The sequence below is a fragment of the Eucyclogobius newberryi genome, unplaced genomic scaffold (genome assembly GCF_026437365.1).
Source record: "Eucyclogobius newberryi isolate DKJ021-1_F unplaced genomic scaffold, fEucNew1.0.hap1 SCAF_21, whole genome shotgun sequence".
Classification (NCBI taxonomy): domain Eukaryota; kingdom Metazoa; phylum Chordata; class Actinopteri; order Gobiiformes; family Gobiidae; genus Eucyclogobius; species Eucyclogobius newberryi.
In genome coordinates, this window is record NW_027315846.1 from 21712500 (window position 1) to 21725699 (window position 13200).

The window sequence follows — 13200 nt, forward strand, 5'->3', positions numbered from 1 at the left end:
AAGTAGACCACAAAGTAAATTCTTTGGTCAAAGGCACGCACGCTGAGGGGACTGGGACGTGCACTGCTGCTACCGTATTTTTCCAACAGCCAGCCCAGGGACATATGTAGTCTGATTGCTGAGGTGACTCTCACACTACCAATGATGTGATGAATAGTATGATTTGCTAATGCTTAAGCGTAGTATGGAAAAAGTCCTTGATCAGGCAAACAGATGTGAGCATCAGCAAAGCTTTAATATCACTGTTGCTGCCTTAAATCTCAACACTTCATTTAGCACGTGGCTCCGGATGGAAAAAGTTGTGTAAACGCTACGGGATGAAGACACACACGAGTGCCACAAGTGACCACATAATAGTGTCATATTGACTGTGCCGCGGTGTTAGTTTGAGCGGACAGTGCGTTTGGCAGATGGAAACACTATGAATGAAGAAATGATGAACAGATGGGAACGCCTGAAATGTTCCCATCACTGGATCTCATTACAAAAAAGATGTCATCGCCCGTAAGCCTCTTTATACTTCTTCAGTAATCTGCAGCCATGGACACACGCCAGCCCATTGGTCACACAGCAAAGCAAACAGCACTAAAAAGACTGTTTATAGCCCAGTTCAAGTCTCTGAAGTTGAGTGTACTCCAATTGCTTACACTTGTGTGCTTTCTTCATGTTCTTCATGTTTAATTAAAAGAACAGGTGTTTAACTTCACCAAGTGGATCGTCTATCTCCACATGGGACACCAGGAGGATCCGTCATGGGCAATCAATGTATCAAATATCTATGGAATCAATCAATGTATGGAAATAAGATTTCAGAAGAAAAGAAAATTCATTCATTGATTCATTTTATCTCCAAAATAATTTTCAAGATTGCAGGTGAATTAAGAAAGGTCACAAATGTGAAAAAGAACAAATAATAAGTTAATGTAACGGGCGGCAGCAGCAGCTCAGTGTTCGACCGTGCGATCGCAGCTGCCTCAGGTGAATACTGCCGTTGTGTGCTTGGGCAAGACACTTAACCCGACTCACCCCCAGTGTCTGCGAACAACTGGTGTGTGAATTGAGTGTCTTGATGGAAGAAAAGCTGGTAAATTTGACTATTTTTTTATGTCAATCGCCTTGGTGGCACTGATCGCATAACAGGAAGAACCAATGAGAGGAAATGTAATATCACAGAAAATAAACATGTTATCATCTCTGAGATATGGCAAACATTTAAATGCCAACTGACTAATCGATTAAGGTTTTTATTTATTTTCATTCAAGTGAAGAACACATTCCTGATAACCCAACATGAGTTTGTTTACATGCACTCGGGTATCCTGGTTATGAGCCTTATCCTGGTTCTGACAGTTTTCTGAATATGATGTTTACATGCACTGAATGAGAGGTCCACAGTCACTCAAACATGTGGTTTTGAGCAGAGGTCAAAAATTTGAATATTATTTGTGTTAAATGGCACAAATCAAAAGTCTGTATAGATTATGTTCATTAAATCATTACTAAAAGCCATTTTTATTTGTTTTTGGAAAGACCAAATACAATTGTAACTGAAAATTGAAACTGAAATCAGGATGATGCGTTTACATGGACACACACAAAACCAGGATACTTAAAAAGAAAAGAAAAAGATCATAACCGGGTGTAGAGATAGTGGAAAGCAGGGATTGTGAAACATGCTTACAACTGGAACACCGGTAAATACTCACCTGAGTCACCACATATTGCTTCAGAGAGTATTCTCTTGCCGTTCGATATGGGTCCAGTGGTTGAAGTCTCTGCAGAGGATGGCCTGGGGACATAAAAAAAGAGAAATTCAAGTGACAATCAACAACATTTTGAAATATATTTTTCTACATTTGAAACACAACCCATTCCCACTAGTAGAGGTCAGGAGTTCCCAGCATAAGGCCAGACAGTTAGGCTTGTGGTCTGTTTACCCACTGTCTCTCTTGAGTTACTGTGGCAAGTAGGGGACAAATTCCTGCTCCTTGTCCCGGGTGATGCGATTTTCACGTTTGCCAGATAATTATGATGTAGGCTGCAAAATAAAAAGGCTTGTGCCAAGCTCTATTTGATTGCACGGCGAATACAAACGTCGCCAGTGTCTGTATACTGAGGAGCACAGTACTTATGGCGATTACAGGGCCCAGATTGCTCCACCTTTCCACATTATCAAACAGCAAATACACTGTTTTCACGGAATAAACCATTAAAAGGAGTATTGAAGCGTAGAGCAGGAGCAGACGTGCCTGTAACCTTATACATTAAATCTGTTAAGCATTTTTAGGGGGAACAATAAATAAAGCTTAGCTGGCATTAACCTCTCGCCCCATAACAGCAGCTTGCCAGAGGAGCATTAACAAGGTAATGAGGGTACACACTGCCTCCTTGTAAGGGGCTGCATAGTTGTTCTTTCATACCATTACACAAGCACAAATAGAGCTGGCCCACTTCTAGCGTGGCCTACCTTGACAGGAAGCAACCCTTTTCACATTGAGGGAGTGAAAAAAAATGTGACCCCTTGGAGTTCTTCACATCCCTTTCTTTGACAACGCTCTTTCACTCTGTCAGCTGAAGGCAGCACTTCAGCCGGGACAGCTGGATCTGAACTTGCAGTGTGTACAGATAATATACTGGCCCCAAGCTGAAAATTTCACACGGCTTGCAGAATTCTTAGGCAAGCGTCTCGGATGTGCAGCTCTACCCTCTTTGCACTGCAGGTAGCCCCGGCGTGCCTAAGTGCTACTGACCAAAGGGTATAAAGTTTAACTACAAACATACATTTGGCAGGTCCTGTGTGTGTACAGCGTCCTGTGAAAATAACTACTGTTGTGCCTGATTAATAGGGAGTGAAAGCTGCAGTGAGGCTGACATTAACGGTGCTGCCGTAATTGTCACCCTATTAGTAATGCCACACGACAGCCCGCGTTTCCGTAGTTACGGCTGCCACAAGCCAAATCTCACAAACAAAATACCAAACAGGCTCATTTATTTGTGTTACAAATTACTCCTTTCAAAGCCTTCAGTGAAGTCATACCACTCTGAACGCTTGAAGCCCACAAGTTGGCAGTTATGGCAGGCTGATGGACAGACAGCCCTGCCCCGGCACTAAATATTATTAAAGTGAAGCTGATATTCAAGGCTTCATTTATGCCACATTATATAGTACAAACAAAGAGGTTGGGTTCGCGTGGCCTCTCAACTGAAAGATTAAAAATGAGGTGCAGGGCAGATTAAAAAAGTTAGAAGTCGCTGTTTGACTGATGATTGTTTTGTCCTGGTTTATATCTCTAAAACGTATGGATCTGTGCACATGAAACAAAAACTGGCACAAAAATTAACTGTGAAATATTTGATGTGGATTTTCAATTTGGAGATTTCTTTCAAAAACAAAAAAATCCCATAGAGTTATCTGCAGCTGTTACATTTTGAGGACTTCTTTCCCATTCGACATAAATAATATTTAGTTTTAAATTATTAATCGCTATGACAATGGTACTAATTCTGAAATCCATGGACTGGCCCTCCATCTGACATGATGAATCTAGAATATTATGGCTTTTAATATTCGCCTGTCACGATTACACATTTTAAAGTGTGCTACAGAAAGATGTCACAATAAACGATCATATTGAACAATTTTTATGCTGACATAATAACCCTAAAGCAGAATACTCCCCTTTACTAAATGTACAATAATGTTTAAAAGCCTGAGCTGCAATAAATGAATAGCAGGATGAAACAATTTAGTATCTATAATAGGGGATAGAAGATTGAATAAAGAAAATGTACACCTGATAAATATTGAGTCCCAGAAATATTGTTCTAACTATTATTTATGTATTTAAAGTCAATATAGTGATTATTGGGGCAGATTTAGTGGATACAATCAATGTGAGAAACAAACTACTTCTGACTAGAAAGCAAAGGGACAAAAAGTTACAGACATTAAATCAGTTACGTTTATTGTATTCCCCAGGGCCCAGAACTAAAAATACCTCCATTTCTGGTCCAGATTGGGGCACAGCATAATTGACATTACAAGATAGCAGATTTCTAGATTGGTTGTAGTTAAAACATATGTTTCCGCACCTCTCGAGAAGGTGAAAAGTCGGACTAAACCTGATGTATTTTAGCCGTGCTTCAATAACACAAGTATTGAGTTACTCCCAAAATGAGAACTGGAAATGGAAAGGAAGAAGTGTATTATCCCTCCATTCTCTGCGAACAATCATCCGCTCTCCCCCCGGACTCCGTTTATATTTCTCTGTCATTTGTTCTTCCCATTCTCCTTATTCTTTCTTTTCATTGTTTCCATCGGTGCATTTTTAGTGGAGGAGCTTCCGTTTTTCCCACACTCTCCCATGTCACACTGGTGGACCGCAAAAATGCAGGACAGAGGAGAGTGTGAGGGGGCTCTGGAATTCCACATGCAGAAGGTAAACAGTCGGGCTGCCAGGAAGACACACACGCGCGGAGCAAACAGGGCACCTACACGGCAGCCCTAACCTCCTCTGCAACCCGGCACTACTGCGAGCGGGCAGCCCATGTAACACGTCAGCGTACTATCAGCGGGGACACTGGAATGAATGAAAGCGGAAAGTCAAATAACCGAGTCTGATAAATCCGAGTTATGTGAGACGATAGCTTCCTTCTCAGTAAGTGTGAAGAGCCCATCGCGATTGCAACACAGTTTTAAACAAACAATCAGCTCTGATCACAAAGCGCATGTTGTGTAATTTGGCCAGATGTGGCAGTAATAAAGTCATACAATAAGTGAGGGGAAAAAGCCTGTATTTTCTCCCTCTCTTCAGCTTATCTCCAAACCAAACAGGATTGAAATGGAGCTCGAAGGCCAGGTCCTTGCGCTGAACCGTGCTGTGTTTACGGTTCAGGCAGAAATCAGGCCTGTGATGGGGCTGTTTACGGCGCAGACAGATCAGAGCTGCCAGCGCTCTCCACTAGACACGTATTCTGACACTCATTAGCACGACCTCAGCTCCCATGATAAAACAAGACAATTACTGCTATCTGTGAGGATGAAGTCACCTAATGTAGCTGCACAGAGCGCTCTCTTTACACGTGTGATGCATTCAGTTGATGGACTCTGTGCCAGCGCATCATTGGGCTGAAGATACCAAATACAACCAAAAGGGGTCAGCAAGCAAACTATTTCATTGGGTTAATTTATTTATCCAGTCACAAGTTCACTACAGTAAATAACAGCACAAGAGTAATGACTACATACTTGAAAAGACGCGTTGCTGTGGTTTTCCTGCCCTGGCCTTCTGATCGGGCGCTCCTGGGAGGCTTGGGGACGTGGACAGGACTTGTGTTGGTCTGGATGAGGCTCACAGCACAGGGGTGGGAGCAGGAACGGAGACTGGCAGAGGGACAGCTGGAGGATTTGGTAGAAGTCTGGACACTTGACTGGTTTGAAGACTGATCCTACAAAAGGAAAAGGAAAGAACTGTCACAACGGAAATCTTAGAAATGAGAAAGTGGATTCTAACAATGCCTGTTACAATCTAATGCGACCCATTTGGCAATGCAAAAAATAAGCACAATTCCAAAAAAGGAGTTAGGAAGTGCTTTTGGAATGCTTTGGTCATAGGAAAACAAGAATGTATTAGAGTAGATATTAATGCAATGCCATCTGGTATCAAAACAAGCTTAACATTTTTTGCAACTCGCTGCTCTAATAAAGGAAATTCTTCAGATTGTTTGTTTGTTAATACAAGATCTCCACAGAGAGCTGGGTGGGGGTAATGTCATTTTCTCCTGACATAATATTTTTGGGCCACATATCCCTCTTTGTAGCCTGGGGAATGCTTGGCACACATTCCTTCCACATGCCATGTCTATGCTATTTTCTCTGCAGCTTTATACGGTATCTAACAAACTAATGTTTTTTCAGCCACACTGTCAGCCAGTCAAAAGACCGGCCTAGTGACAGGGAATATCTGATGTAATTTTTGTGTTGATAAATGAGAAGCTGGGTTTCCAGGTTGCAAAGCCTATGGCCACAATTCAGATTTAGCGGGGCCGGGAAGGGCACCTTTCTTTGGCTGCCAGGTGGCCAGGGTCCAAGCCTGTGGAGGAGCCGCACAGTCTGCAGCCAGTAACAGGAACGAGCACTGGAGCCCCCCTCACTACATCAGTGCACACACAATACATCCACTCACATCACACTCAGGGTGACACCTACACTCTTAAATAAATACATGTATCACTTACATTTTATAGTTCACATTAAATAGACACAAAGTGGAATTATATTGCAGCCATTCATATTAATGTAGTAAGGTTTCATGCAAAAATTATTGTGGAAACTGTATGCTACCAATTCCAAATGCAAGCCCAGCTCCAAACCAAGTTTTAAGTTTTTATTTAGTCGTCCACAGAATCATTGGTGGTGGCGGATGAAAATAACCGCTGCTGGACCAGTATTTGTCTACACAATAGTACGGTAGTTTTCCCAAAAGGTGACATAAAGTTGGAGATGGAATCCCACTATCTAAATATCATGTCTGCTGTGGTAATGGCAGAAGACACACAGCCAGAGCAGAAGCATGAGGCTGGAAAATCAACACTGGGAGGCGTTTTAGGGAGGCTTCTCAGAATTGATGGGCAAGTCAGCTTTTTTCTGAGTCAGCAAGGGAGAGTAAGTATACATTTGGGCGAGTGAGGAAAGAATAATGTAGATTTTAAGTAAAAGGTTAAATAAGTAAAAGATGGATCTGAGGTAAATTATGGGGTAAAGCAAGACATATGACACATTTTATTTATTCTTATTTTGCAACAATGACAAATCACATAGTTGGAATGATGTCATTCAGTGACTGCATCAGTTTTCACTTCTCTCAGATCAGTGGAAAAGGAAGAAAACCCCTTCTTCCCGGGAAAATAATCTTTCAAAGAAAATTCAATGGCATTTTTTTTTACTCTAAAAATCATCAAATCCTTTGTGTATCTCTAAATTCAGATGCAAAACTACATTTGCGTTGTAATGGTCGAGCTAAATTGAGAACAAATCAGATATGGGAAGTGAAATGTGCCCAGGGGCCATTTAGAGGCAGCATTCCTTGATCACTTATTTTCCAAATGAGCCTCTCGGAGTCCAGAGGCCAAATCATGTGGACTAGGGGTGAAGAGTCATGTTTAGCCTTCGAGGAATGAGCTTCTGTTTAGAGAGATGCGCTCTACTGTTAAGTGGCTCGGAAGGAAACTCTCAGAATAGTTTTGTAAATGCTAACATGAAAGCAATACTTTTTATGCGGCTGCTTTTTTTTTTTTTTTACTTTCCTGGATGTTGGCTTTAGCTGAAGGAAATTTAGATCAAATATCAGAGCTTTCGTGTGACCAAATCATTTTACAATGGAGCGCCCCAAAGACAACATCAAACAAATAAGAGTATTAAAACAAACAATAAAGCTTAGAAAGACTCTCTTGAAAGGATTCCAGTTACAGAATTGTCATGCGCAGCTTCTAAAATCCCAGTGTAGTGAAGTGGACCATTTTTCCACCCAACAATTCAAAAAGCTCTTGTGTCAGAAATGAACTACCCAGCTGTGGTGAGCGTATGGATGAAAATTGACCTTTAGCAGCTCCTACAGTGCAGTAGACTTGAGCTTGTGGGGAAATTCCCCTTCACCAATGATAAATATAAGGCTTTTTAGTATCACGTTCAGTGTGAAAGAGCGGGGAAACTCCTGTTATTCCTCTTTACCTGGTGTCTTAACTGGCTCCGCTCCAGCAGCTGTTGTGACTTGAGTCTCTGCTGCTGCAGTTGCTGGATGGCGTACTGGAGCTGGTAGCTTCCCTGTGTGGCGTGGTAGCTGTGCTGCGGGCTCACCCCCGTCACCACACTGTAGGCCCTCTGAAACGGAGAGGCCCACACATCCTCATCATCCTTCAGGGGCCTGAGTGTGGAAACAACAGATACACATAATGTAAGCATAAGACAAAACATCTTAAACCTTCATTTCATTTGAAAAATGTATTCAATCAAACATGTTAACAACTCAAAAAACAAATATACCATGATAAAAAATATATCACCTAAATGGTTTATGTTTTAGAATACCATGTTGAAAATTGTATTTAAATTACACATATGTAGTGTTCATCATTTTACAATGGGATTAGAGAAAATCTAAATGTGCAAAGTACTTCAAGTAATGGTCTTACATCACAATATAAATGCTTTGTCACTATCTGTCAGCATTTTTCTCCAGTATGAGCACTGCTGTGACCATAAAAAACACTGGACTGCTCTCACTGTCTCAGTGGGGGACTGTTGGCCTCCAGTCAAAGAGCGAGGATAAAAGTCATTACAGATGACAGGCCTGTGGCAAATGTATCCCTTCAACCCAGAAGACTACTTTTTGACAAGTAGCACACGTTAGTAATCGGATTAGCATTAGAAATAAGCCAGGTGCTGACCTCCAAAGAGTTATCCTTTTTCCCCCTGGAGGATTTTAAGATAAAACTATTCTGCCTGAACACACTGCAGTACAGTATATAGACAAGATGCTTGTATAGTTACAATTAATTTTGGACCAATATGACATTGAGCATTCTAAGAAATTCTTCCCATAACATTTGCCCATCGGTCTGCAGGAAAAGAAAACACTCAAGCCTTTGCAATGAAAACAGTGTTTTTAGATGCAAAGCACGATAAATTCTAAAATTAGCATTCAATCAATCTTGAGAAACAATGCACAGTGTAGGATACTGTGAGAATTACACCAACCACAGCAGCTAGACAAAGACAGGGAGGTTGTAATCCCTATAGTTTATTCATTTACTCAGAGCCTATAATAGCACATATAGAGCATAGGGAGCTCTTTTCCTCAGCCCAGCCTGAAAACAAAAGCTGGTCTGTGAATATACTACCATTATGCAACACCAAAAGACAAAACAACTGCGAGCTCTGTTTACTGCACTCATTTCCCTGAACTTGGCTGCAGTTTTCACACCGCTGGGACCTTCACTGCTACTATTTTATTAGCGTTTGTTGGAAAGCGGACTACGACTCAGGTCAGCAGCAACAATGGCTCTGTAGAGAGGCAAGTCAGAACACAAATAACATTATTGATAACCATGAGTCAAGATCTAGGACGGGTTCCAGCACAGTAAAACAGAAGGTACAGTAAAGCGTTTTACATCTGATTTTCTCATCACAGTCGTGTGATAGATACTGGACTTTCATGGACTTTATAGCAGCCAGCTCAAACCTCTGCCGAGTTGAAAATGGCTGATATAACTTACAATATTGTGCTATGGCAGCGTGAGTCCAGCACATGTGCGGCATCAATCAAGCTCAAGTTGAATGTGGGAAAATGTATGGTGAAGAATGACATCATGCCAGAGTATCTCGTCAGTGTAAACAGGGGTGTCAGGGTATTTCCAGCCATTAGTCACTGTTTGTTTACATCCAGATGACACTAACATGACACTAGCATAAATGCCCTTTAACACCCATACAAGAAATATTACAGGCGGATTACAACAGGATTATGACGTTTAAATGAAGGAAATCCAGTCCAAAATAACTTCCAATAACAGTAGTTAGTAGATGTGTTTTTTGAATATGAAACCACCACAAAACATTGAGTAGATGCATAATATGGGATAGTTTGAAATGTCCAAGAACCACTTCAATTATAAAATCTCTTCCTCCAAAATGTTTTCAGGGAATATGAATTGGGTACAGCAATCTTTCTTACATTAATATCCTTAGGTCAGTATAGTAGTAGCTCAGGAGATAGTACAATGTCTAATAATAAGAAAATTTGAGGTTTAAGCTGTGCAATAAATGACAATATACAGTATTTTAGCATCGTGTCTGTGTGACATCTTTTGTTCCAAGTTGTCATCACCAGTTATGGTTTTACCAGCAACACAAAGCAAAGTGCAAGCAACTTTCCCACAACAATCACATTCCCGTTCTAAGTTTAGAAATATCCTGTAATTGTAGAAAAGAGAAAAACAATAGGTGAACGGGATCTGCCCAAAATAAAGAATTCTCAAGAATCTTTTTTAAACTCATTCCCATTTCCACATCTGTCACCAATCAAACAAGAATAAGAACAGTAAAGAAAGAGACACGTCAAAGCAAATTTACATGACTCTTCAAAGATATTTTTACTATGGTATTTTGTGTCAGTTAATCAAACGGCTCGTCAAAAAAAAACCTTTGAGACAGAATGTCCTCGCAAAATGTGACCAAGTAAAACACTCTGTAAATCAAGATGTATAATTGGGATAAAAATACCTTTTATGTGCCGGGCTGTGGTGTGGTCACAGAGTGAGAAGATGCGGTTGTTTGAACAGTTGCTATAAATAGACGTTAAGATGAAACTATTGCACGTATTAACGTTACAGACCATTAACGTTTATGAGAGTCAGGGGTAACCAAGGAAAAAAGACGTATTGGAGGTCACTGTGGAAGGAAGTTAGTAGTAGTATGAGCGGTGTAGGTCTGAGCTGTATGGCTCGGCTTAGGCAGGAGCAGCGGGCCGCTGTGCTGATGCAGCATACCTGCTGAATGTGGGCAGCAGCACTTCAAAGAGCCGTGCTACTCTTTGGAACCTATCACAGTTCACCCCTGTGGTTGCTTAAAGAGCCATGGAGCTTAACAGTTTCAGCATGTTTGGCACTGCACACCATCCCCAGTGTAAAAGGGGAGACTCAGGAAGTGTTCATAGGAGAAATAATGTAAAGGCTAAATGAAATTATTCATCACTATATCGTAAATGGACATGTTTTTGTAATGTAACACAACTAGATAACTGGGCCAATAATGGTGATGTGTGTTTTAGGGAGGTTTTGATCACTTTTCCAACTGAAGTTATGAGCTGCTTCCCTCCCTTAACTCCCATGAACACTATCATGTGAATATGCAATAAAACGTATCCCAGGTATGAAAAAAGAAAAGGTTAAGAAACAATAATACAATACAGATTCTTGCAGATGGTTAAGTAGTGCAGAGGAAATCACAAAATACAGCAATAAACTGTCTATCAAAGTAGTTGTGAATGGATACCATGTGTATTTATCTACCGTCAAATTTAAGAGGAAGTAAAAATATTAGCAAAATGATAGCCTCTATTAAAAGTGTTTCTTGGATGATGGAAATAAAAACAGTTTAAAAACAAAAGGCCAGACATTCCTGGAATTCCCTGACAGCTTAACACACAAGAAACGGATGGACTGGAAAAACTAAGTGTGAGATCAGGGGCCAGTGCTCTGCAGCGTCACTGTCCCATCCACATCCAAACTCAAACACAAAACGGGTGGCACTGGAATAGATGTTTAACTTAACAACAGCAATGCAACTACGCCGTGACCACTGATTTACAAAGGGAATTCAAAAACATCAGACACATTTATGACTGCATGTTGGTAAATCATGCTTACATTACATTTTGAAAAACAATAATCGCATATTTTTAGACATTCCTAGTTGTGTGCATGTTATTTTGTCTTTCATTGCAGTGAAGCAGTTAAACAGCAAGATATTTTTTTGTTTTAAATCACACACCATGACTTCTAAGATAAATGAGCTTGTTATAGTAGCATGCCTCTTTTTGGTGTTCAGTTCTGGTCCGGAGTGGAAGGCCTTCACCGGGGCTGAGGTGGGAGCTGCAGTGTGCCAGGCTTTTGGAGAGAGCGTCAAACTGCCTTTCCTCAGCACGTTGTTTGCCAGGTTTAGATTGCTCAGCTGGAAAAACAAAAACATTAATCAAACTAGATCTACTATTAGCAAAATTAGCAAAAGCTATTTTTGCTAAATCAACAAATTCAACTGCACATCCAAAATAGGACATAGAGAAATGTTTCAAGTTGTCTTACTTACATTTATTATACAAGAACGTAAGGATGCAACTATAGCTTGTTGATGCAGTCAAAAATAGTAAAAATCCAATCACTTAGGGTTCACGGAAAAAAATAATCAGGAAATGTTATTGTCGGGAGGAATGTACTGTATATAGAACATTTTAAGTTCTGTACTTTGAAGTAAGTGCTATTTTACATCTATGCCATGAAGGATTGTAAAATCTATCCCTACGGGTACCATTAATCTCTTGTATTTGACAATTTTGTGGAATGTACACAAAGAACATGGCACAGCTAGGCCCCGCTTAGTCAGCATTAAAACCAGGGACACCCTTTCAGCATCACTAAAAGGATCGTTCTCTGTTTACAATCTTATCATCAGGAAGTGTTCTGAACATGAGAATCAAGCAGCTAAAATGCGAATGTACTTTAAATTATTAATGGAAGCTATGAGAGCTTTCCTGCCCACTGAACTCAAATGTTACGACGTGACGGCAGCATAAGGTATTTATTTACTGCAGCGTAGGTGGTACTGTCAGACATTATTCAAGTGCACTTTCTGCTTTTGTATGTATTAGCTAGCATGAGAGTGAGTAATTACCCAAACTGTAGAGGTCATCTAGTGAAACAGGGTGCTGTGTATGTTTACAGTGCTCTCCGTTTAGTCCACAAAGTGATTTAATGACTGCTAATCCGCGTCTTGGAAAAAAACCCAAATGTACTCTGGCCTTTGAGAGCAAACACTGAAGCATTTCATTCTGGTGCCATTAGAAATACACTTTGGAGCTGTGAGATAGACAGGATAATGTACAAGCAAAGGGAAGCTATAAAACAGGCATTCTGTGTGGTCCTGTGCCATCGCACAAAACAACACCCCAGTAAGACCAAGACGAGAGGTTACAGAGGGCTCCCTGCAGTGTGTGATAAACCCTTGGGCTTTAGAGGAAAAGGTAGTAATGCAGCCCATGTACTGCCACTCCCAGACACAGTGTAATCATTTGCCACATTCCACTATTTATAAGCATCAATTATCACTAAAAAAATAGGTGCTTGTAAAGTATCAACCAAAATCACCCCCCCATGAAGCAGCTCCTGATGAGACCGCACAAGGCGTGAAGTGCAGGCTCACTGCTCGCTCCTGGTTCAAAACACAGGCCTGTCCCAGTGGATGCACAAGTACCTGAACTTCAGGTTAATTATCAACAGCAGAACAGCTTTTGTCTCCTATTATTGAGTCAACCGCCACATAGTAGACCGCCTCATGGCTCTTCTGTGACGGCCATGTCTCACTAGATAACAAATGCTGACATTTGTGTATCAACTCAAAAACAATACTAACATTTCTAACCTGCATCG

The 13200-nt window shown here is 40.8% G+C and overlaps 1 protein-coding gene across 1 annotated transcript in view; it reads right to left on the minus strand.

Moving 5' to 3' along the window:
• ttll5 (tubulin tyrosine ligase-like family, member 5) overlaps positions 1-13200 on the minus strand; it is a 39340-nt gene that overhangs the window by 3157 nt on the left and 22983 nt on the right. Inside the window, exons 27-30 of the mRNA XM_072458028.1 lie at positions 11589-11728; positions 7730-7922; positions 5249-5448; positions 1707-1789 (exon numbers count right to left, since the gene is read on the minus strand). Of these exons, the coding sequence (XP_072314129.1) occupies positions 1707-1789; positions 5249-5448; positions 7730-7922; positions 11589-11728 (616 nt within the window). The remainder of the gene's footprint in view (positions 1-1706; positions 1790-5248; positions 5449-7729; positions 7923-11588; positions 11729-13200) is intronic.